We start from the raw sequence: 26,545 nt of genomic DNA on the forward strand, positions 1-26,545 counted from the left end.
CTATGAATGTGGTTTCCATTTATCCTTTGACCCCCCTTTGATTTAACAACTGATGTGGATCAATAGAACCAGATGTGGGGACTCTTTAGGTCAAGTCAATGACCATAAATGAACTAATTAGTGATCAAGGGGAGGGGAGCAAGAACTGGCAGCACTGCAGCTCTTAAGTAGAACACTCAGTATTTTCTAGCACAGAATGAATCTATTCCACAAGATATAGTATGTTACAAACAGCACCAAACATCACCAAACAGCACCAAACATCACCAAGCAGTACCAAACATCACCAAACATCACCAAACAGCACAAAACATCACCAAACATCACCAAACATCACCAAACATCACCAATCAACATCACCAAACAGCACCAAACATCACCAAACATCACCAAGCAGTACCAAACAGCACCAAACAGCACCAAACATCACCAAGCAGTACCAAACATCACCAAACATCACCAAACAGCACCAAACAGCACCAAACAGTCACCAAACATCACCAAGCAGTACCAAACAGCACCAAACAGTACCAAACAGCACCGAACAGTACCAAACAGCACCAAACTACCAAACATCACCAAGCAGTACCAAACAGCACCAAGCAGTACCAAACAGCACCAAACAGCACCAAACAGTACCAAACATCACCAAGCAGTACAAAACAGCACCAAGCAGTACCAAACAGCACCGAACAGTACCAAACATCACCAAACAGTACCAAACATCACCAAACAGCACCAAACATCACCAAACAGCACCAAACAGCACCAAACATCACCAAACAGTACCAAACATCACCAAACAGCACCAAACACCAAAAGCACCAAACAGCACCAAACATCACCAAACAGCACCAAACAGCACCAAACAGCACCAAACAGTACCAAACAGCACCAAACATCACCAATCAGCACCAAACATCACCAAGCAGTACCAAACATCACCAAGCAGTACCAAACATCACCAAACAGTACCAAACATCACCAAGCAGTACCAAACAGTACCAAGCAGTACCAAACAGCACCAAACAGCACCAAACATCACCAAACAGCACCAAACAGAACCCCTATACACCACTGCATTACCTTAGCCAATGATCTACAGGAAAATGTGAATTATTATGTGGATTATAATTCATTTATATTTTTGTAGGCGTTTATACATTTTTTGTAAGGGGAAATTTGATCTGAAATTACAAAGTGGAAATAACAAACTTTAGAAGCCTTTTTAAACCTCAAATACACCACAAGTATTCTCCTGCAAAAGATAGTACTCCTGCAACAGGGTGATCAAATTAAGATCTTACATCTGTACAGACACACAAATCCCTATACTGTGTATAGCCACTGATCCATACATAATGCAAACAGGTCACCGACCCCATCTGTATATAACCAAGCCAAGTTATACAGACCAATTCTCTACATTGTTCGCAGCTTCGTTAAAGCCACTGACTCGGCTTGAGGGGCCCTGACCTCTTCACTTGATCCGATATAACTGTTTCTTAAAACAGCTGAATAGTCCACTGAACCACTCCTTATCTAGCAGAAGCACTGATCCACATGTAATGAAGATCAATACTATCCACAGCTTCAGTGCAGGACTCTGCCTGACCTCAACCTCTACTACATAGAGTGGATACTGCCCTGAAGCCTCCAGGCCCTTGATACAACCTAGTTCCCTCTACCATGCTCTAGTCTATTGTGATGCCTCTCCTTCCCTGTCTGTTCTGGACACAGTGTTGACTTGGACTCCTATAGTGCTTTCGCCTACACCTCAATCTGTACAGAGTCTGAGAGAACTACAGGCCAGTGCATTACGCTGTACACACCGGAAAAAACACACACACACAGACACACACACCTGTAAACACATACACACAACGCCCCTCTTGACCCCTGGTGAAGACCACACACTCCTGTTGAGCCCGGCCTGGTTTAGAGGTCACGCCCGGGGGTCAAGGTCAAGCTACTCTGCTGTCACTCACAGTATTACTAAACACAGAGGCTGTAGCTAGACTGGAGCCAGGCTGGAGCTAGACTGATGCTAGACTGGAACTAGACTGGAGCCAGGCTGGAGCTAGACTGATGCTAGACTGGAACTAGACTGGAGCCAGGCTGGAGCTAGACTGATGCTAGACTGAAACTAGACTGGAGCCAGGCTGGAGCTAGACTGATGCTAGACTGGAACTAGGCTGGAGCCAGGCTGGAGCTAGACTGATGCTAGACTGGAACTAGGCTGGAGCTAGACTGGAGCTAGACTGATGCTAGACTGGAGCTAGACTGATGCTCGACTGGAACTAGACTGAAGCCAGGCAGGAGCTAGACTGGAGCTAGACTGGAACTAGGCTGGAGCTAGACTGATGCTAGACTGGAACTAGGCTGGAGCCAGACTGATGCTAGACTGGAACTAGGCTGGGGCTAGACTGGAGCTAGACTGGAACTAGGCTGGAGCTAGACTGGAGCTAGACTGGAGCTAAGCTGGAGCTAGACTGGAACTAGACTGGAGCTAGACTGGAGCTAGACTGATGCTAGACTGGAACTAGACTGATGCTGGACTGGAACTAGACTGATGCTAGACTGGAACTAGACTGATGCTAGACTGGAACTAGACTGATGCTAGACTGGAACTAGACTGATGCTAGACTGGAACTAGGATGAAGTTAGACTGGAGCTAGGCTGGAGCCAGGCTGGAGCTAGACTGGAGCTAGACTGGAGCTAGACTGATGCTAGACTGGAACTAGTCTGGAGCTAGACTGGAGCTAGGCTGGAGCTAGACTGGAGCTAAGCTGGAGCTAGACTGATGCTAGACTGGAACTAGACTGATGCTAGACTGGAACTAGGATGAAGTTAGACTGGAGCTAGGCTGGAGCCAGACTGGAGCTAGACTGATGCTAGACTGGAACTAGTCTGGAGCTAGACTGGAACTAGACTGATGCTAGACTGGAACTAGACTGGAGCTAGACTGGAACTAGACTGATGCTAGACTGGAACTAGACTGGAGCTAGACTGGAACTAGACTGATGCTAGACTGGAACTAGACTGATGCTAGACTGGAACTAGACTGATGCTAGACTGGAACTAAGCTTGAGCTAGACTGGAGCTAGACTGGAGCTAGACTGATGCTAGACTGGAACTAAGCTGGAGCTAGGCTGGAGCTAGACTGGAGCTAGGCTGGAGCTAGACTGGAACTAGGCTGGAACTAGACTGGAACTAGGCTGGAGCTAGACTGGCACTAGGCTGGAGCTAGACTGGAACTAGGCTGGAGCTAGACTGGAGCTAGACTGGAGCTAGACTGGAACTAGGCTGGAGCTAGACTGGAGCTAGACTGGAGCTAGACTGGTGCTAGACTGGAACTAGGCTGGAGCTAGGCTGGAGCTAGACTGGAGCTAGGCTGGAGCTAGACTGGAACTAGGCTGGAGCTAGACTGGAACTAGGCTGGAGCTAGACTGGCACTAGGCTGGAGCTAGACTGGAACTAGGCTGGAGCTAGACTGGAGCTAGACTGGAGCTAGGCTGAGCTATAAGGGGCTGGTGCAGTTAAGATGCCATTTCTGCTCCTTCTACTTATCCCAAATGAAGTTAATTTAAGGTAATCCCTCAAAGTTTTTGTATGAAACTCTCAAAATGACCGTTTATTGGGCGATGACATGGATGGCTTCTCTCGAATCATATGACCACGTTCCAGCCATTTTTTAAAATGGGAACCGAGGTGACCAAGCTCTATGGCTGCGTTTGCACATGCAGTCCAATTCTGATGTTTTCTCACTAGTTGGTCTTTTAACCAATCAGATCAGCTCTGAAAAATATATGATGTGAAAAAATCTGATTTGATTTGTCAACATACCAATTAGTGGAAGAAATGTATACAGTATCTCTCCTACTTGGCTCCTGGAGGCCCCTGTGTAGGAGACGGGTGTTGTTGTTTACTGATCATGAGGGTGGTAAACACGTGGGGGATGTTTATCAGTAGGGGGAGGGATTACTGGAGGTAGTACAGAGACCTGCCTGTTATACAAAGTTAATGGCCGTCTAAATCCGGCCCTAATCCGCCCGGCGACACACAGAGAGGGCTCCTCAGTGTACGTGCCCAAAGTTCAACACGAAAAAAATACAACAACGCTGTTTTGTACCCCTCTCTCGCACACGCACGCACGCACGCAGGCACGCACGCACACGCACACACACACACACATCTCCCTCTCTCTCCCTCCCTCCCTCTCCCTCTCCATCTCTCTCTCTTTGTTTTTGTTTCTATCTCTCTGAAAGTCCTGTTGGTAGTTATTGATTTTATTCCATGAAATATGGAGAATAACATTTTGTCTGTCTCCCTCTCTCTCTATGCAGAGGTGGACATTGAAGGCATGGAGTCCCCCCTGGGCGAGGGTGAGCTTGGCGAGGGCGAGGGGGACAGCGTGGACGAGAGCATCAGTGACGACGGCCTCCTGGACGGCGAGGAGGAGGAGGACTACAACCTGCAGAGCAGCTCCAGCGACGCCAGCTACACACAGCATTCCTCCCACAGACTGCAGCCGCACCACTGCTAGGGGCCACCAGGGGGCCCCTGAGGGCCACACCTCCAATCAGCCCTCTATGACCCCAGCCCCGCGTACCCTCCTATTCCCTTCCTACCCCCCCTAACATTGCCCCAGCACGCACCTCCTCCAGCCCACGCTACGCGGTCATCAGCCACCCCCCCAGCAAACAGCGGCTGTGGTCTCCCCCTCCCCAATGTCCCCATTGGAGCTTATTCCTTGGAACCAGGAAGTAGACTGTAGACGTTCCTGTCGTGGCTGACTTCCTGACTTTTTCCTGTCCTAACCCCTACACCACACCCTACCTCACCCCTATCCTATCACCCCTTATCCCGCTTATCTTGCCTAACCTGACCCCCAGACCTCCCTCACCTCTACCTGTTGTTGTGGCTGCAGGCTCGGATATAGCAGAGCAGTTTGTGGTTTTGTTGGGGACCTCTGTGGTGTGGTGGCAGACAGCTTTGACTTGTCAATGGGAACTCAGCGTGTGTGTTGAACTGTGTGTGTGTTTGTGTGTGTGTGGCATGGTTGTGTGTGCGTGTGCGTGTGCGTGTGCGTGTGTGCGTGTGGTATAGGATAGAGCATTAGCTGAGGACAAACTTCAACTCCGTCATTTGAATGAGGCACAATTTCTGATGGAGAAAAAAAAGAATGTTCTATTGGAATGTTCCATTGGAGTGTTCTATTGGAGTGTTCTATTGGAGTGTTCTATTGGAGTGTTCTATTGGAGTGTTCTATTGGAATGTTCTATTGGAATGTTCTATTGGAATGTTCCATTGGAGTGTTCTATTGGAGTGTTCTATTGGAATGTTCTATTGGAGTGTTCTATTGGAGTGTTCTATTGGAATGTTCTATTGGAGTGTTCTATTGGAGTGTTCTATTGGAATGTTCTATTGGAACATATCTCTTGTTAATCTGCAAACCCCAATCAATTTTACCAATTGTACTGGACATTAGGGTCAATATTTCTAAGGGCAGCACATTGATATCTCTCCCTCTGGCTGAGTTCCTTAACCACTACTCCACACTACTGAACACGACACTAGAAGTGGGTCTGAAATGGCACCCTATTCCCTAAATATTCACACACGGTGCATCCCCAGAATCGAAAACCATACTTTACTTTTCAGTAGCATATTGATGTAGCAATAAAACACGGGAAGATACTGCTTTCTCAAGCATTTAAGCGATTCTGGTGGGTCAATTTTGTCCCAAAATGGCAGCATGATTGCCCTCTTTTACTAAGTTATAGAGGACAACTGGGCATTTTGGAGGGGAAGACAGTGGATCAGCAGGATCAGGCTAACCATTCTTGTTATTCACTAATAGATCCATTTATTACCCTGCTGTCAGTCTACTCCAAGCTCCAACAGTTCTAGATGTGTGTATGTGTGTGCGTGTGTGTGTGTATGTATGCAGGCGTGCATGCGTAAGTGTGTGTGTGCACGGTCGGTACACATTGACAAGTCAAAGCTGTAGAAGTGCATAAGAATAAAAAGCCAGCTCTAATGATCAGCTCTCTGTAGAGGAATAGGTATTGCATCAAAACTAATCATAACAATGCTTTCATTTCTCTAACTCAAAGGTAGATTTGTGTATTTTCTCTGCTATATCTGTTAGCTAGATACTACTTCTGAAGCTTTGGGGACATTGTAAAAGACCAATGTAATGTATTCTTAGAAATGTACAGCACTGTCTCCAAAGCCATGCACACTAGTATAAAATATTGACGGAAGAGGCATATCTTTGTCCTTCGGAACATGTAACCGTTTAGGCCTGAGTTTGTCTCGTAATCCTTAGAGCTTGTCATTCCAACACTTCAGACTTGGCAGGTCTGAGACCAAAAAAACAACAAACAAAAAAAATCACAAAAGACTTCGAAAAACGTTGCAATGAAAAAAAAAACAGCTATCGGTCACTGAAAGTGATACTGTAGTCTATATTTTCTATTCTATTTTCCTAAATGTTCTCGTTTAACGAAAAGACAAAAAAGAAGAGTATATCTATATAAATATATGACAGGCAGACAGACAGAAGGCCAGGCTAGTTGAAGGTAGAGAGAGTGTAGAACAGGGAAACTAGGAACCTGGTTGCCCCCTTCTCTAGATCTCTCCCCAATGTCATTCTGTGCCTTGGTGACTGTTGTCGTGTGCCCCCCTCCCTCCTCCTCCCTCCATCCCTACTCAGGTCTTGACCCTGCTACACACTCCCCCAGCTCCACCCCTTTGCCCCCCAGCTCCACCCCTTTTCGGAGTAGATGAACACTTTGTTTTAACCCCTTCCACCCCAAACCAAATGGTAAATCTGTCTCCTCCCTGAGTGAAGAAGGGGCACGTGAAGAACTGATTTGAGCCCCTTTTGCCTCCATCGAGTACTCCTCAAGGTGTACCCCTGGTGCGGTTGCCAGGTACGCCCTACCCACTTGACGCCTGCCTGCCACGCCGCTTAAAGTCAACACTGACCATACTGGTAACTCCCGATGGCAGCTTCCATTCACTCGCCCTGGCTGGTCATTATTGGGGTTCAATCAGTCAACCTAATTAGGGGTTTAAACTGCTTATTTTGTTGTTGTGGCAGCCATTTTGTTTTAGCTCTGCTTATGAAATGCACTTGTTTTTGAACAGGAAACCATTGGGTGAGGAGAAGGGAGGAGAAATCCAATCAATGAAGGCAGCTCGTGGTGTTCTCCTCCCTCCCTCCTCCCGGTGGCACCTTCCCTACTCTACTCTACTACCATAGTTTTACCGTGACCCTGGTGGTCATGGGGCGTCTCGAGACACAGCAATATGACCATCTTGTGCTTTTTAAAGAGGAAGTGGGCGGTTGGTTGGTAGGCAGGCTTGGGTTTTAAAGAAGAAGAAAAAGACAGATTTGTGCTTCGACTCTGTGGTTCATTTTGTGACCAACAATGTTAACATTTCTGTTGATGGATTTTACCTCTGAACTCTCTCCATACACTGAAGGAGGGCGAAAAGAAACTAACCGAGAAAGATCAGTTCTTGAGTTTACATTCATGTCAAGGACCTATGTACACGACTGTTAGGAACACAGATGTACTACTCTTTCAGTTTGCTTTTGAAATGAACAACTGAGTAAAACTTGTCAAATGAAAACTAAATATTCTCTTGCACAGAACCTCCCATCAGCTAATGTGAGGCAATGAGTAAACGGAAACACATGTGGGCCAGGTATGAGATTTCTCATGTTCAGCGACATCATTTTATAATGCACATAGCGCACGTTCAGAAAGAGTGAGTGGTTGGAGGGCAGGTGTATTAGCAGAGGAGGATGCTGATTCAGATACTGAATGTAGGAGCAAAAGAAGTTGAAAAGACGTTAAGCAGACGTCTTTTTGGTTGAAAAATGTATATTTTGTGTTGAAAATGACTTTTTTGGTTGAAGAGACGTGGCCTTTTCAAAGTCTTGCGCTCACTAGGTTTCAGGGAATAAGACTGCTGGATAGTGGTTATGGAATTTCTTTCAATGATGTGCCTTGAAAATAACTTTGTTTTCTTTTAACCAGAGAGATTGTACTTAAAGTGTGACAGAGATTGTCGAGCAAATCACTTGGCGATAGGTATTGAACACTAAATGTGTTGATTTATGAATGAGTTTGGAAACGCCTGGGGAAAGTATCTGTTGAAAGATGTGTGCTCGACTCTCAACCCTTTCACAATGCAAAAACATTATTGTAAAAGTAATCAATGGTGCTGTCCAACAAACTTCCTTTAAACGTTGGGGGGGGTTGACACACTTATCAATCAAGATGTGTTGACTTTTGTCGAGGCCGAGAGGTGGTTGATCCCTGCTTTAAAAATCATCTAGTCTCTGAAATTTATCCAAGTGTGTTTGATTTTTCTTTTCAAAGCACAAAAGCACAGCAAAATGATGATTGAGTCTGTCTGCCAGGCTATTGCTGCCAAGGGAGTCAGCAGGAGGGTGGGAGGGAGAGATTGGGGTGAAATAAGGTTGAGGCTCAGACCAAACAAGTGAAGCCTGTATAGAGGCAAGGGGAAAGTCAACAGACGGACATACACTCAAACCTGGGTTCACATAGTATTGTGAAATCTCTGAAAACACTTTAGCTGTGTTTGATTGTGGCTGTCTGCCTGTTTTTAATGGAATGGGCTCAAAAGAGCAAATCCCACCCATTTGGCTGGCAGGCAGACTTAACAAGCAAAGTTTTGAAATGTTCCTATTTGAGCTCAGGTCTGACAGTTACTTTCAGAGACAAATAGAACCCATTCCTGTCCTCTGTAAGTGCAGCGCTATGAACAAACAATCGAATAATGCCGCAACGAAAACCCGATTCCTGCCAAATAACTAGTCACTTTGATTTTCTTTCCACCCCCGTGTGGACAGTCATCAGACACCTATGGAAACCCATCTTAAATTAGCTTTAATAGCAACATGAAATGTAGATTTTAGTCCCAAGTGTATCATTGTCTCTCTTCTTAATCCCTCTAACCCGTTACTGTCCTTTCTGTTTCTTTCTGTGTGACATTGCTAGAGCGCCGTCTGAAGATAGGATTGATTTCTTTCCTCTTTTATGTTATGAGTTCTGCGATCGTTCTCTTGTTGTCGTCTTGTTGTCGAGTTGGCATGAGAGAACTCTTAGTCCCGAGGGTGTGTCTCGTTGACAGTTTAGGGGCCTCGGAACTTTGGCCAGAGGGGGGGGCTGGTTGAGATTAGGTTCAGAGGGAGGGAGAGGATGAAGGGGGCTGAGGGAGCTTGGCATCGTAGTCAGGCAAAACACTGAGTAGGGAGAGTTCTGTGCCAGAGACCTGTGAATATGTTCCTTTAATAGCAGATGTTGTAATATGCTTTCAAAAGATGTGCTATATTATATAAATTCCTATGTATGGATACATGAGTTTACCTGGTGCTGGATAACATTTTGGCACACACTTGAAGGTATTACGGTGTATTCTTTAATTGTAATATAATTAAAAAAATGTTTTTTACACAAGGTTGTCACAGCCTCCTTATTTGCATGATTTAAATATATTTGTGTTTTAATATTTATAGTGTTTCTGAGAAGGTCTAGCTACCGTCCAGGCCAATGGAGGCTGCTGAGGGGAGGACGGCTCATAAGGGGTGGAACAGAGCGAATGGAATGGCATCAAACATGTATTTGCTACCATTACACCTGTTCCGCTCCAGCCCATTACCACGAGCCCCCTCCTCCCAAATGAAGGGTCCACCAACCACCTGTGGTCTAGGCCAGCCGTTAAAAAGATTTGATGTAGTTCTAACAGCCGCACACCTGAAAGTAGTCAACTAATCATCAAGCTGCTGTTAATTTGAATCAGGTGTGCTGGTGTTACACCATCATTATGGAACGACTGGGGTGCAACGAGGATTGGGTTGAGAAAGGCTTGTCCAGGTAAGTACTTGATTCAATGGGATTTCAAATGATCCTATTACTATGCAATAACACAGGAAGGTGAAGTGATTTGTAAAATATACATTAAAACCCAGAGTTAAAATCATCAAAGAAAGAATAGTTTCTTAGCAAAATGCAATAAGTTCAGGCAGTCTTTTCCAACAGCTCTCATGCTAAAAAGGACCATTTCCCAGTATTATTCCAACCTATATAAATCACTGACTGCCCCTTTAAATAGTTGTCTGAACTTCTACAGGCTTGTTTCAGGCCCCCTGTTGTCAGATTACTGCAATAGCATCACAGCGACTTAGTTCATAAGAATATGACAACCATGGCATTGAACATTACCCAATTTCATGACAATAATATGCAGTAGTTTACAATGCCTGAAACAAAACTAAATTAAATAAGATTGATAAAGTTGTATCCCAAATAACATTAAATCAGATGTTTATTTAAGTGCAGTATTCTGTCAATGTTAAGACTTAATGACAATTTCCTCCAGTCTAAAATCACAGCCAAAATGATTTCAAAATCATAATAGTTAATTTTACCTTAAAGGAATGCAGCAAAAATATTAAGAGACAGACAAACCAATGTCAGACTAACACATTAATGTACAATAAAACAAATTAAATACATCAACTGTCCCTGGTAAATGTCAAGTCAAATGCCTAATTTGATATAGCTTGATATATCCAACAGACCAATCGTAGACCTCACTGACAAATCAGTCAAACGACGCAGTTGAAGGGTAATACAATAATTACTAATCATTTATTATTTGATAAACTCTCAAACTCCAGCATGCATCCAGTGTTGTGGAATTTATATTATTTCTTCAGCTTGTCTTCACTTCACCTTCACTGTTATTTGGCATGTCTGATTTGTCACGTTATGCTTTTCAAAACAGGCCTCACTGAGTGCACAAGAGATGTATCCCAGAGCTTACTCAAGTCAGGGTCGTGTTCATTATGGCACACCGTATAAAAACATTTTGCAACAGAAAAGTGTTTCTATTGGATAAGTTCAGAAAGTACACTACATGACCAAAAGTATGTGGACACCTTCTCATCCAAAATCATGGGCATTAATATAGAGTTGGTCCCCCCCTTTGCTGCTACAACAGCCTCCACTCTTCTAGGAAGGCTTTCCACTAGATGTTGGAACATTGTTGCGGGGACTTGCTTCCATTCAGCCACTGATGTTGGGCAATTAGGCCTGGCTTGCAGTCAGCGTTCCAATTCATCCCAAAGGTGTTTGGTGGGGTTGAGGTCAGTGCTCTGTGCAGGCCAGTCAAGTTCGACAGACCATTTCTGTATGGACCTGGCTTTGTGCACGGGGGCATCATGCTGAAACAGGAAAGGGCCTTCCCCAAACTGTTGCCACAAAGTTGGAAGCACAGAATCGTCTAGAATGTCATTGCATGCTGTAGAGTTAAGATTTCCCTTCACTGGAACCATAAACCACCACAGACCATTATTCTTCCTCCACCAAACTTTACATTTGGCACTCTGCATTGGGGCAGGTAGTGTTCTCCTGGCATCCGCCAAACCCAGATTCGTCCGTCAGACTGACAGATCGTGAAGCATGATTCATCACTCCAAAGAATGCATTTCCGCTGGTCCAATGGTAGCGAGCTTTACACCACTCCAGCCGACGCTTTGCATTGCGTATGGTGATCTTAGGCTTTTGTGCGCCTGCTCAACCATGGAAACCCATTTCATGAAGCTCCCGACGAACAATTAGACTTTCTGCCTCACAATAACAGCACTTCGTTGACCAGGATAGAAATGTGACGAACTGACTTGATGGAAAGGTGGCATCCTATGACGGTGCCACGTTAAATCACTGAGCTCTTCAGTAAGGCCAATGTTTGTCTATGGAGATTGCATGACTGTCCTTGGTTTTATACACCTGTCAGCAACATATGTGGCTGAAATAGCCAAATCAAATCATTTGAAGGGCTGTCCACATACTTTTCTGTTTCACTCGGTTTGAGAACATTTTGTTCGCGTTTGGGGCCTATTGAACATGTCCCTAGGTTGTGGCAGGCAGTCAGACAGGGGCTCAGTACCTGAGATGTATTAATGCTAGGCTAATGAAAACAAGGAGGAGCAGAGCCTAACCCCAGAGGAGCAGAGCCTAACCCCAGAGGAGCAGAGCCTAACCCCAGAGGAGCAGAGCCTAACCCCAGAGGAGCAGAGCCTAACCCCAGAGGAGCAGAGCCTAACCCCAGAGGAGCAGAGCTGTTAGTGGTTTAGATGGACATATTGCACACATACTGTACACCAATACCTTGATACAAGCAAGCTTCCAGTCAATGAAAAGTCAGCTAAAAGAGTGTGTGCATGCACAGCTCAATTCTGATTTGTTTTTCCTTACAAATTGGTCTTTTGACCAATCAGATCAGCTCTTAAAAAGATCAGAATTGGCCAGCCTGTGTGTTGCATGTGAATGTGTCCCGTTCCAGCCGGTGGCAGTGGATGTTCCCCTGTTGTCACACGTACTGCTGGGGCTGTTTCTGCGGGGTGGCGGCCGAGGCCAGGGTCTTGGCTTTCTCTGTAGCAGTCTTCACTGTGCCCCGGACGCAGGGCTGGCGCTGGGGTGCCTCTCCTGTGGGCAGAAGACGAGAGAGACATGGGGTGAGTGTGTATACAGTAAACTAACCAACTCGGTTCCAAAACTGGTGGTACCATGAATGCAAAATGTGAACATGGAGTGAATGAATACAACTCCACATTACTTAAAGATTTGATATCCTGAGTCTAAAAGTGTGTGTGTGTGTGTGTGTGTGTGTGTGTGTGTGTGTGTGTGTGTGTGTGTGTGTGTGTGTGTGTGTGTGTGTGTGTTGGAAAGATCACAAGGCTCAGGTAACAGGTAAGTCGCTTTGGATAAAAGCGTCTGCTAAATGGCATATATATGATGAAGAAGCCAGCAGGACTTCTGGTCAGGGGTTTGTTCCTGGGTCAGCATTCTCTCTAACAGTGTGTGTGGTTTGGTTTTACTATCCTTGTGGGTACCAGAAGTCCTCACAAGGATAGCAAAACAAGGAACATTTGACAAGTGACAAATATTTTGCCTGTCCCCACAAGGAAAAAGGCTATTTTAGACTTAGGAGTTAGAGTGAAGGTTAAAATGTTTAGGGAAAATAGGATTTTGATTGGGAATACATTTTAAAACATGTGTGAAACAATATCATAATCTTCCATCTATACATCCACCTATAAAATATTATTTTAGACGTAGGGGTTAGAGTTAAGGTGATCTCTACCATCCTCGGAGGTCTCCTAGTCAACACACTAGCACCGTCACAACAAAGACAAGCAGAGCATTCCTCTTCTTCAGTGTGAGTTGTGAACACGGAGGCCATCCAAATGCTTCTAACAGATACTTCAAACATCTGGAAAATATTTAGACTGTCAGAGAGGAGAGGAGCCAATCTTGGAGTGGTTGTTGAGGCTGAGAGATCCTATCTGGAGCGACCAGTAGGGAGGAGGGGGAGAAAGAGAGACACACACACACACACACACTGGATCCAGTCAGACAGGCCAAGAAAGACTAAGATGAAAGTTAGGGAAAGAGGGCGAGAGAAAGATACTCAGAAAAAGGAGGTGGGTACTCCAGTAAGAGAGATCTAGACAAAAGTGTCTTGGTCAGTGAGTTGGTCAGGCCCACTGAGTCTGGCCAGCCTACAAGAGATGGGGTCAGTGGCAGCATAGCGTGATGTGGCCCAGAGGAACCTTAGCTCAGGGGACAAACTGTACTGGGAACAGGGACAAGGAGAGATGGGACAGAGGGAGGAGGCTACTAGAGTAACTGTACTGGGGACAGGGCCAAGGAGAGGCGACAGAGGCTATAGTAACTGTACTGGGAACAGGGATGAGAAGACAGTGAGGAGTAAGATGGTCTATGTTCTATGCTAGGCCAGGGTCTGGCTAAGACTTCATAGCACCACATACACTGTTCTACTACAAATAGACAGACAATGGGGGGGAAACTATGACAACACACTCTCACTGCTCTCCCTTTCTCCCTCAGTCTCCCCCTGACTGAACCCAGCCCAGCTGCAGGTCTGGAGCCACTGACCAGAATAACCACAGCCCTGGTCCCTTCCCAGGGCTGGCTGCCTTGGCTGACCCCCAGAGCACCCTCTCTCTGGGGGGGATAGAAGGCTTCTGAGGCCTCCACACAAAGCCACATCTTTCCTCTGGGCTCTTTGAGCTCAACCCTCACTCCCGCTCTCTTTCTCATCCTTGGACGCTGTCGCTAACCTCGCGGCTGGAGATGCAGGCAGGAGGGAGGATTAGTCGCTTCACACAAACTGACGTGTGTGTGTGTGTGTGTGTGTACGCAGTCGCAAACACAAGCAGACACACCGACGCAGCCGGATAGTCTCCAGCGCACACACCAACAGAAATACGTGCAGTCTCACACACTCAGTTATGAATAAAAACCTGGTTGATGTTGGCCAATGACAGCAGGAGGTGGCCCTGGTTGTTTCTACCACACTGTCTGAAATGGCACCCTACTCCCTTATTGGCCCTGGTCAAAAGTAGTGCACTACATAGTGGATAGGGTGACGTTCCAGATGCACGTGACTTTGATCAAACCTTCTTGGATATCTGGTATGCTCAGTTATGTATCATCCTTGCTCCGACTCCTTTCACAGTACTGGAGCAACTGTGTATCGGTTCTGGCCGCTCCTGTGGAGGCGGTGGAGCCCAATTAACTGAAAAGTCGGGCACAGTGGGAGGTTGGGTAGGCAGAGCGGTGCAAAGATAAAGAGACCCTGTAAAGCTTTAAAAACACTAGGAACGATCCTCACTATGTGGGGGAATTATCTGCCAGGGGTTCTGCACCCTGAGGAAATATTATATTCTCAGAGTAAGTGAATTAATAAAAACGCATGAAACTCGAAAATGTCCTTTGTTCATGTCGCCTGAACAGGAAAATTAAATATCACAGAAGTTACATCAAATCAATTTAGAGTGGAATATTATGTGAATCATAACTACAGTGCCTTGCGAAAGTATTCGGCCCCCTTGAACTTTGCGACCTTTTGCCACATTTCAGGCTTCAAACATAAAGATATAAAACTGTATTTTTTTGTGAAGAATCAACAACAAGTGAGACACAATCATAAAGTGGAATGACATTTATTGGATATTTCAAACTTTTTTAACAAATCAAAAACTGAAAAATTGGGCATGCAAAATTATTCAGCCCCCTTAAGTTAATACTTTGTAGCGCCACCTTTTGCTGCGATTACAGCTGTAAGTCGCTTGGGGTGTCTCTATCAGTTTTGCACATCGAGAGACTGAATTCTTTTCCCATTCCTCCTTGCAAAACAACTCGAGCTCAGTGAGGTTGGATGGAGAGCATTTGTGAACAGCAGTTTTCAGTTCTTTCCACAGATTCTCGATTGGATTCAGGTCTGGACTTTGACTTGGCCATTCTAACACCTGGATATGTTTATTTTTGAACCATTCCATTGTAGATTTTGCTTTATGTTTTGGATCATTGTCTTGTTGGAAGACAAATCTCCGTCCCAGTCTCAGGTCTTTTGCAGACTCCATCAGGTTTTCTTCCAGAATGGTCCTGTATTTGGCTCCATCCATCTTCCCATCAATTTTAACCATCTTCCCTGTCACTGCTGAAGAAAAGCAGGCCCAAACCAAGATGCTGCCACCACCATGTTTGACAGTGGGGATGGTGTGTTCAGGGTGATGAGCTGTGTTGCTTTTACGCCAAACATAACGTTTTGCATTGTTGCCAAAAAGTTCAATTTTGGTTTCATCTGACCAGAGCACCTTCTTCCACATGTTTGGTGTGTCTCCCAGGTGGCTTGTGGCAAACTTTAAATGACACTTTTTATGGATATCTTTAAGAAATGGCTTTCTTCTTGCCACTCTTCCATAAAGGCCAGATTTGTGCAATATACGACTGATTGCTGTCCTATGGACAGAGTCTCCCACCTCAGCTGTAGATCTCTGCAGTTCATCCAGAGTGATCATGGGCATCTTGGCTGCATCTCTGATCAGTCTTCTCCTTGTATGAGCTGAAAGTTTAGAGGGACGGCCAGGTCTTGGTAGATTTGCAGTGGTCTGATACTCCTTCTATTTCAATATTATCGCTTGCACAGTGCTCCTTGGGATGTTTAAAGCTTGGGAAATCTTTTTGTATCCAAATCCGGCTGTAAACTTCTTCACAACAGTATCTCGGACATGCCTCATGTGTTCCTTGTTCTTCATGATGCTCTCTGCACTTTTAAACGGACCTCTGAGACTATCACAGTGCAGGTGCATTTATACGGAGACTTGATTATACACAGGTGGATTGTATTTATCATCATTAGTCATTTAGGTCAACATTGGATCATTCAGAGATCCTCACTGAACTTCTGGAGAGAGTTTGCTGCACTGAAAGTAAAGGGGCTGAATAATTTTACACAACCCAATTTTTCAGTTTTTGATTTGTTAAAAAAGTTTAGAAATATCCAATAAATGTCGTTCCACTTCATGATTGTGTCCCACTTGTTGTTGATTCTTCACAAAAAAATACAGTTTTATATCTTTATGTTTGAAGCCTGAAATGTGGCAAAAGGTCGCAAAGTTCAAGGGGGCCGAATACTTTCGCAAGGCACTGTACATGATTCACAGCTAAACTACCTTTTTCATGAAAATAAAATCCCCCTTGACATTCATCTCAAGTTAGAATTCCTTCAGCCTACATGCACATGCATCAAACGGGGCAAAATGATGCACTGAGTCTACAAAACATTAGGAACACCTGCTCTTACCCCTTTTTCCTCCCCAATTTCATGGTATCCAATTGGTAGTTAGTCTTGTCTCATCGCTGCAACTCGGGAGAGGCGAAGGTCGAGAGCCATGCGTCCCCAGAAACAACCCAACCTAGCCGCACTGCTTCTTGACACAATGCACATCCAACCCGGAAGAGGAAACACCGTACACCTGGTGACCTGGTCAGTGTGCGCTGCGCCCGGCTCGACAAAACGAGTTGCTAGTGCACGATGAGACAAGGATATCCCTGCCGGCCCAACCCTCCCTAACCCGGACGACACTGGGCCAATTGTGTGATGTCACTTGTTAAATCAACTTCAAAATCACTATAGGTGAAGCCTTGAGACACAGATTGTGTGTGTGCCATTCAGAGAGTAAATAGGCGAGACAAAAGATTGAAGTGCATTTAAACGGATGGTAGTATATGCCAGGTGCACAAGAACTGCAACGCTGCTGGGATTTTCCACTTTTAACAGTTTGCATTGGTGTCAACATGGGCCAGCATCCCTGTGGAATGCTTTCGACACCTTTATAGTCCATGATCCAAAACATTGAGGCTGTTCTGAAGGCAAAGGGGGTTGCAACTCAATATTAGGAAGGTGTTTTACATTTACATACATTTAAGTCATTTAGCAGACGCTCTTATCCAGAGCGACTTACAAATTGGTGCATTCACCTTATGACATCCAGTGGAACAGCCACTTTACAATAGTGTTCTTAATGTTTTGTACACATTATTTGCAGCAGCTACAGAACCACAGAAACACAATACAGGATCTAATGCTCTAGAAAAGCTGGTCATGTCTGTCCACATTGATGCCAAAGGGAATCATGACTGTACTGGACTGCATTGTTCCTCAACTACTGTGGATACTAGAGATTGTTCTAGAAATGGCTGCCTAGAGGCTACAGAAGCTACTACCAGACAGACATGTGACATCCCCCAGCAAGGGGTTGGGACGAGGGTGTCACAGATCCATGGCTCTGTTGCAATATCCACACAAGTCTACACCTGTTGTATTCGGCGCACGTGACAAACTTTGATTTGATGCATACCATTTAGGAGGAAGCTATTTTGTCAAATGTACTATATAGTGCAGTACACTAATATTGACCAGGGCCCATAGGGCTAAAGTAGTACACTATATAGGGCACAGGGATCCACTTCAGACACAGTCTGTGTATTGGACAAGTGGTACAATAGTATGGATATTGGAACGTAGCCATACAGTCACCATAGTGACAGACCCTAGTACTGTACTGACCTCCATAATAAACCTGAGACCTAGTGACAGACCCTAGTACTGTACTGACCCCCATAATAAACCTGAGACCTAGTGACAGACCCTAGTACTGTACTGACCCCATAATAAACCTGAGACCTAGTGACAGACCCGAGTACTGTACTGACCACCATAATAAACCTGAGACCTAGTGACAGACCCTAGTACTGTACTGACCACCATAATAAACCTGAGACCTAGTGACAGACCCTAGTACTGTACTGACCACCATAATAAACCTGAGACCTAGTCCAGCTGTAGTGACAGACCCTAGTACTGTACTGACCACCATAATAAACCTGAGACCTAGTCCAGCTGTAGTGACAGACCCTAGTACTGTACTGACCACCATAATAAACCTGAGACCTAGTCCAGCTGTAGTGACAGACCCTAGTACTGTACTGACCACCACAATAAACCTGAGACCTAGTCCAGCTGTAGTGACAGACCCTAGTACTGTACTGACCACCATAATAAACCTGAGACCTCGTCCAGCTGTAGTGACAGACCCTAGTACTGTACTGACCACCATAATAAACCTGAGACCTAGTCCGGCTGTAGTAAGACCCTTGTACTGTACTGACCCCCATAATAAACCTGAGACCTAGTCCAGCTGTAGTGACAGACCCTAGTACTGTACTGACCACCATAATAAACCTGAGACCTAGTCCGGCTGTAGTAAGACCCTAGTACTGTACTTACCCCCATAATAAACCTGAGACCTAGTCCAGCTGTAGTGACAGACCCTAGTACTGTACTGACCCCATAATAAGCCTGAGACCTAGTCCAGCTGTAGTGACAGACCCTAGTACTGTACTGACCACCATAATAAACCTGAGACCTAGTGACAGACCCTAGTACTGTACTGACCTCCATAATAAACCTGAGACCTAGTCCAGCTGTAGTGACAGACCCTAGTACTGTACTGACCCCATAATAAACCTGAGACCTAGTCCAGCTGTAGTGACAGACCCTAGTACTGTACTGACCTCCATAATAAACCTGAGACCTAGTCCAGCTGTAGTGACAGACCCTAGTACTGTACTGACCACCACAAACCTGAGACCTAGTGACAGACCCTAGTATTGTACTTACCATCGCAATAAACCTGAGACCTAGTCCAGAATAGTGACGGCATGATGCACACAGACAGAGGGGACAAAGACACAACAATGGAAATATGTCCTATAGTTTCTTACCAAGACGACAATGAATGTTCCTGAGTGGCCGAGTTACAGTTTTGACTTAAATCTACGGAGAGACCTGAAAATGGTCAACAACTAATTTGACAGAGCTTGAAGATTTTTGAAAAGAATGGGCAAATGTTGCACAATCAATGTGTAGAAAGCTCCTAGTGACTTACCCAGAAAGACTCACAGCTGTAATCGCTGCCAAAAAAGTGCTTCTACAAAATATTGACCTCAGAGGTATGAATACTTATGTAAATGAGATTTGTATTTCATTTGTAATAAATTTGCAAACATTTCTAAAAACATGTCTTCACTTTGTCATTATGGGGTCTTGTGTGTAAATGGTTGAGGAAAAACTATATATTTAATCCATTTTGAATTGCGTCTGTAACACAACAAAATGTGGAATAAGTCAAGGGGTACTGAACACTTCCTGAAAGCCCTGGGGCATATGGCGCAGTCACGCAACACGTGGGCCCAAACACTTGTCTGTGACTATACGGCTTAAGCTCGTCACATGGGATGTTTTCAGCCTCTGAACATAGACAGACAAACAGTTTAATCATTGAATCAACCAGACTCGTTCAATTAGGAGAGTGGGAACTAGTAGGTGTCACTCTTTAGGGAGGGATATCTCCGAGACGAGAAAATGGCCATACTCAAGACATGCAGTAAATCAGTAATCATTATCGTCGTATCACTCCACTCGGCGAAGGACTTCGAGAGACGCAATCACGGCCTGATTATCCAGACAATTGTGTGTTCCACTTCCAGGGGAGAGAGATCTGGCGTCTGCTCACCCAAAGGCATGATGAGAGGGTTAGTGTTGAGAGTTGATTGGTGGGTGGGAGCTGTGATTAAGTTCACAACTTCACTTCATACCACAGCAATCAGCCATGAGGAGACTGACATACTTTTTGGTACTTTGGTGCTTTCCGTCATATTTTCCACATTACACAATCTCCCAAAAATATAACTTTTTCCCTCTAAGAAAAGTTTGCCCATCGCCTCCAACCACATCATAAATCCCAGAAATAAAGTTGTTTGGTTCCCTGCTTCTCCTACTTCAGTACGTACCGTGTAAGTTAGACAGAGCGTACTCCAGGCCCTTCATGGCCTTCACCTGGTTGCTCTTGAAGCGGGCCAAGCCAAACTCCTGGGGAGCAGAACAGACGGACATGACAGGAAACAGCAGGGTTTAAATGGGGAGACATGAGAACAGCAGGGTACCCCCCCCCCTCTTTCTTTCTCCCTCCTTTCATCTCTCTTGTTCTCCCTCTTTCCCTTCATCTCGACTTCCTTTCTCTCTCTAGGGGTAGTCAAGGCTAGCCCACACTGCTAATAATAATAATAATAATAATATTTTTCTACCCTTGCGTAGAAAACATTCCTGGTGGAAGATGACCATTTCTTTGTTTTGGCATCTGCAGACACTTTTCCTCTTGTACCATTACTCGACCCTATAAACCCACTCTCGTGTGTGTGTGTGTGTGTGTGTGTGTGTGTGTGTGAGAGAGAGAGAGACAGAATGCCTAGCTTGCTGAGGTGGAAAATACTTATGTGGGCCTCTTAGATTTGCCCGACCAAATACCTGGGTGGAACTTAAGGGAAAATCTGTTTTTCAACTCAGACTAGGCTTTTGTTATAGATGGATTATATACATATGTTCTCATAGGTGTCCAACAACGACCGCAAGCAGATCCTTCAAATTGATTTCCCAGGCTACAAATCCAAATGTACTGCTGCTTTGCAGACTGCTGCTATTCAATATCTGCTCCCATTTAAACAGGTCATGGCTTTGGTGATGAAAAGGGATTGTCTGTCCTGAGGTGAACTGGAGGTGAGGTACTTGAACTATTTTGCTGTAGTGTAGTGGTCCTCTGAGCCTCATATACTTGGATGTATTCAATAGCCATCAGGCCTGGGTTCAAATAGCATTTGTTATGCATTAAAATAATTTAGCTGCACTTGTTTGAGCCTGATTGGCGCAATGTCACCAATGGAGTAGTCCCAAAACCAAACTCATTCGGCAACCCAGACTGGCTCAATCAAACGCTCAAAGTATTTGAAAGAAAGCAAACACTATTTGAACCCAGGTCTGCTTCGAACATTACTCTAGTCCTGGATGTACACTATCCATACAGGGAGACAGGACTGTCCTATAGTGGCCTGTCCTATAGCTGCTCTGAGGCTGGCCTGTCCTATAGCTGCTCTGGGGCTGGCCTGTCCTATAGCTGCTCTGGGGCTGGCCTGTCCGATAGCTGCTCTGGGGCTGGCCTGTCCGATAGCTGCTCTGGGGCTGGCCTGTCCTATAGCTGCTCTGGGGCTGGCCTGTCCTATAGCTGCTCTGGGGCTGGCCTGTCCTATAGATGCTCTGGGGCTGGCCTGTCCTATAGCTGCTCTGGGGCTGGCCTGTCCTATAGCTGCTCTGGGGCTGTGGTATCTTCTCTTGTACTACATCGGTGCTGTACCTGGATAGGTCTGGAGAAGCCGTAGACTCCAGAAGAGATCCAGGCCTCTCGTCTGAGCAGTGTGAAGGCAGGCCGGTCCTCTGACTCCTGGAACACGCAGCGCTCCTCCACAGTCTAGGAAAGAAAGGAGGAAGGGATGGGGGAGAGAGGGTTGTTAATCAGGCGGTGTTGGTTTGCTGCCCTCAACTATAGGGCACAATACAAAAAGAAGCAAACAACTTCAATGCAAAATGAATGAAGAACAAGTTATCAATTCCACTTCATTTTGAGGAACTGGTTGCATGCGATAATAACATACTGTTTTGGAAGAATCTGACATTTTGTTCCGAAATATGATCTTGTAGGTAATTACAAATTTGTTCCATCTGTCTAGTGATATGAGTCATCCCCTCCTTCAGCTGCCGTCTACTGGAATCAAAACAAGACAGCGCTCGCAAGCACGCCGCCACAACGCTTTGCATTAACTAGACGGCGGGCATAATCTGGTGGGGTGTGAGTGGGTGTGTGTTCCTTATGGTGCTCCTCTTTGCTCATCCATCAAGTTGACAGCACCATATCTTGTTAGATAGACGTCAAGTGTTGGCGATCTTGAGACGAACACAAAGTGGGAAGGGGATGGACAAAGTGTTGGTTGAATCATAAAAAGGTCTGTGTATGATTGTAGTGTAGGTCTAGTTGATATTGACCAGGTATGGTGAGATAAAATGTCTCATTCATCCTCTCACATTAAAGCCTTGTTCTATTGCTAACCGTAGAATGGAGTGAACTCTGACTCTCGTAGAGACTTGAGATGTAAACCATGAGATATCCACCCACCAGGCTGACTCAAAGGAGGTTACACAACTTCATCTCTTTCCCATCCAACAAACCAGGTCCCTGAGAAACAGAAAACCACCAACAATACATTTCACGTCTGTGTCTCTTTAGTCAAGGGCTTACCAGTCTGAACCAATATCCAGCCAGACTGCGGAAATGTTGCAATTTTTTTTTTATAGGAAATGTCACAAATTATATACAATGGAAAACGTTGTGGGTATCAGCATGAAGGAATTTCTCTGGGAAACAGTATATTCATTGTGCTGTAGGCTTGGAGACAGTCGGTTGCTAGAGAAAACAAACAAGCGCAACCAGTAAACAAGCCAGTCTCTCGGGGGCGGGGCAACGCAGAGGGCACTTTCTTGTCAATGTCTAGGGTCTTGTGGCTGTAATATAGGTCAACCACTGGAGGTCATGAAGGGACAGATACCAAACTAGCCTAAACCATTGAGAAAAAATATATTTCATTCCATATCTAAAGATATGCAATAATAACACTATTTGGACAGCAGTTTTCATGTAGACGTGCATATCAAAGTCTCTGTTCAATAGTAGGCTGTGTGCTAATACGTAGATACATTCTTATCTTAGTCAATACTAATAGTGTCAGTGTTTCCTTTTTTTAGAGGCGGTGCGCCGCTGCTAGATGCAGTAGGGGAAACACAGCGTGTTCCTCTGTCTGGTGGTGGTGCTGATACCATCTCCTAAAGACAGAACACGGATTTCTAACAAATATAGGACACTACATGGTGCTGAGTCAGTGTACTGTAAAGGGACATGAGCGTCCACCAACCTAGTAAAACAGAGAAACCTACACGTACTAACAAACACATACATGAACTACATGTACCTGGCATGAGTGTCAAACCCACACGTTTGGTGTTACAAGCACCATTCTCCAACCACTAAGCTGTGGGAACCAGTATCCCTGGGTTCCAAATCAACACCTAGCCCCTACTCACTTCTTGGTGTAGGGGCTAGGGCTCAGAACGGAGCATATGTCGGGGTGTACCTCACCATTAACGTAGTGTGATTGAGGTTCCAGGTGTACGTGGTGAGGCTCTTGGTGACCGGGTCGACGACGGAGTCCTCTACGATGTAGACGGAGCGTGATAGGTTGGAGGGGAAGAGGAACTCGGCCCAGCGAGGCATTCGATTGGTCTTGGTGAGCAGGCGTCTGGAGAGAAGCCGCTGGTCCGCCGTCACCTCACGGAGAACCACGTCCTCCGTGAGAACATGGGTGCTGATGCACGGGAACACACACAATGTTTGCGGTATCAGTTGGTCCAATTACTAGTTGTTCAGACAACATAACATATTTTCACAACACTTAACATACTCCAAACACATTTTTTACATTGGCAGTACTTCTGCATTTAACCTGCTAAATAGTTGCAGATTTGTACATTTCAAGTACTTGTATTTGATTATTAGCAATCGAATACAAACCTTGAATCAAGTAGTCAAATAAAAGGAAAGGTTGGGTTAAATACAGAGCAGAAATTAACAATACAAACTAAATGAAGCCACTGACTGACTAAGTCACTTCCTTCTGATCTGACAAAGCTTGGCATCACTTCTCCACTGTGGTCATTCTCAGTTCTCCATCTTAATAAACTCTTCTCACTGTTGTTTTTTCTAAACGTGTGTAACAGCGTCAGACACCATCGTCTCATTGTGATTGAGAGCAGGGCAATTCCACAGTAACATAATGATGCTGAGACTCTGATTTTTTCACTTTAGAATGTATACCAAACAAAAAACAATGACTGCAAAGTTAAACAAACTGTACAACTCTATGCATAAGGACTACTTGTAACAATGTCCACTGAACATTATACAAAAACACATTTGGTTGAACAGTGCAGATGCACAGTTTGGCTATAGAATGACAGTTGGTGCCGTTTGTGCAGATTCACATTCACAGCTGATAGTAGGAGAAAGCAGACAGGTTTTCCATGGGACTGGAGTTTGTTACTCAATGGAAAATAGGCATATCCCTTCTCTCTACTACTAGATGCGCATCTCACCAAATCATTGAGGCATCCGCCATAAAAAGGTCAGCGCGAGGTCCTGTACCTGAATGGGTTGGGATACCTCTGCCAGAAGGCAGAGACAACATGGTCCCACGTGGTCCTGATGTCTACATCGTTAGAGAAGTACTTAACCATTCTCCCCCTGCCTGCCGATGTGCAGGCTGTTGGTCTGAACACGGACTTCTTCGGATTGTCCTGTCTGTGATTACTATGCTGGGTGCTCTGATGTTACTGACTCCATCCACACCTGACGCACACACTGAACCCTGGCGAGGAAGAGAGGTGGAGGGAGGGAGAGAGGGGTATTTCAGGATAACAGGTATAATAGGACAGACCTTTATCTCAGCTACATGTAGGTCTGATAACATCAGATACTGTATGTGTTCAAAACAGAACCAAAAAGATATGTTGCTCTGCTCTAGGTTTGTAGCTACTACTGGCTAGCTACAGCCGTCTGTGGTTATGTGCAGCTTCAATCATTTTAGTCATTTAACAGACACTTATGCAGTGCGACTTACTTGAGAAATTAGGGCTAAGTGCCTTGCTCAAGGGCACATCGGCAGATTATTCACCTAGTCGGCTCATGGATTCGAACCAGTGACCTTTCAGTTACTGACCCAATGCGCTTAACCATTAGGCTACCTGCTGCCGGTCCCACAAAATAGGATGTACTGTGTAAAAGTAGCTAGCTTAGTATCTCCTGACAGCTGGGTCAAATACACACAGGTATCATATGAACTTAGAGCAGTACACCCTGCGGGGTATCACCGTTCGCTTTACTAGACCTGTCACATACTGTACAAGGGGAGCAGGAACATTGCTCAGGTTGCATGGGAAATAACGTGACCCCCTCCCTGCAACATGTGACAGTTGTGACGTTAGATGACGATTGGCACAAGGTCTTCACTAGTTACCACAACTACAAAGTCATAATTATCACTAAACCCCGCCTGTTCCTACAAATTATCTCCTTAAAATCTAAGCTTTACCCTAAACTCAACCACACTGCTAACCTTATGACTAACCTTAATTTAAAGACCAAAAAGCACATTTTTGTTTTCATACATTTTTACGAACTGGACCATTTTTACGAACTAGACCATTTTGACTTTGTGGCGGTGGTAACTAGTGGCAACCATCAAACTGCTCATTCAATCGAAAAAGCATACCGGTTTTGAAATTAATCTTGTTCTATTAATGCCTAGCTACATTGCCAACAACATAAATCCCGTTCCCTTTACAATGTACTTGTCTGGATTGAGCGTGCTGGTCTTTGTGGAACATGTCACATTGACTGATCGTGCTATTATGCAACCTAGCTGGCAAAAACACTAAATTCATGCACGATTATGAAGGCTAGATAAGTTATTAGCTAGCTAGCTAGTAATTCGCTACTATACGGGTTTGTCTAGTTTACTGACATAATTTTAGCAGTTTCACATGGTGAAATGTAACGTTAGGTATCGTTTTGTTACGTGTTAGCATGAGTAGCTTAGCTAGCTAGCTAATTCCTCAAAATACAGATTATATCAAGTTATCAAACTGTACTGAACTATGGCAAGTATTTACTGTTCACATACCTGATATACTATCGCAGCATTTATGGGGATTTTCAGTGCACCAATAGTTAGATTTCCTCCGTCATCTTCCCTATTTTGATAGTAGCGTAACAGCAGTCGTCATTGAATCGGAAGTTGTCTAGTCCAAAAATGGCATGTGTAGTATCCAACAATGCACCGCTTTAATCATGAATATTCATGACAGGACTACAACTCTCTTCTTCTATTGGACTTCATTGGTGAAAATCACGCCGATGACGATACATTGTCATGATGTATACTTTTTTTTAAACAGGAATATCTTTCGTTATTTGTCTGTTCTTGGAGATGTTTACATTTTGAAATAATGTAAGGTATTAATTCACATCCAAACTGTTAATAATTAGTTTTTAGTAGCCTCTACAGTACCTTCCTTGGCAGTGGTATATCCCTTTCTAGTGGTCTCTGTAACAGGTTTGTAATGTGCA

General features: G+C 44.8%; 2 protein-coding genes and 1 long non-coding RNA gene across 16 annotated transcripts in view; 1 reads left to right on the forward strand and 2 right to left on the reverse strand.

Moving 5' to 3' along the window:
• The window catches only part of mxd4 (MAX dimerization protein 4), a 45,802-nt gene extending 36,299 nt beyond the window's left edge, over positions 1 to 9,503 (forward strand). The window contains exon 6 of the mRNA XM_052510236.1: positions 4,347 to 9,503. Coding sequence (XP_052366196.1) covers positions 4,347 to 4,546 — 200 coding nt within the window. The 3' untranslated portion in view covers positions 4,547 to 9,503. The remainder of the gene's footprint in view (positions 1 to 4,346) is intronic.
• Positions 9,504 to 10,353: 850 nt separating this feature from the next.
• On the reverse strand, positions 10,354 to 26,268 carry LOC118375758 (PRELI domain-containing protein 1, mitochondrial-like). Its single transcript, XM_052510237.1, has 6 exons — positions 26,100 to 26,268; positions 24,563 to 24,785; positions 23,501 to 23,726; positions 21,668 to 21,781; positions 20,274 to 20,352; positions 10,354 to 12,536 (listed from the first exon to the last, which is right to left on the reverse strand). The coding sequence occupies exons 2-6, from the start codon at positions 24,652 to 24,654 to the stop codon at positions 12,421 to 12,423; spliced, it is 627 nt and encodes a 208-aa protein (XP_052366197.1). The 5' UTR covers positions 24,655 to 24,785; positions 26,100 to 26,268; the 3' UTR covers positions 10,354 to 12,420.
• Positions 17,441 to 20,256, reverse strand: LOC127925345 (uncharacterized). 14 transcript variants are annotated; one of them, XR_008120588.1, is made up of 5 exons: positions 18,949 to 20,256; positions 18,788 to 18,840; positions 18,604 to 18,670; positions 18,148 to 18,545; positions 17,441 to 18,001 (listed from the first exon to the last, which is right to left on the reverse strand). It is a non-coding gene; the product is annotated as an uncharacterized LOC127925345 (long non-coding RNA). The 14 variants fall into 14 exon arrangements; XR_008120582.1 differs by having other exon boundaries at positions 18,890 to 20,256; XR_008120586.1 differs by lacking the exon at positions 18,604 to 18,670 and having other exon boundaries at positions 18,148 to 18,552; positions 18,788 to 18,889.
• Positions 26,269 to 26,545: the final 277 nt, after the last annotated feature.

The sequence above is a fragment of the Oncorhynchus keta genome, unplaced genomic scaffold (assembly GCF_023373465.1).
Source record: "Oncorhynchus keta strain PuntledgeMale-10-30-2019 unplaced genomic scaffold, Oket_V2 Un_contig_5459_pilon_pilon, whole genome shotgun sequence".
Taxonomy (NCBI): domain Eukaryota; kingdom Metazoa; phylum Chordata; class Actinopteri; order Salmoniformes; family Salmonidae; genus Oncorhynchus; species Oncorhynchus keta.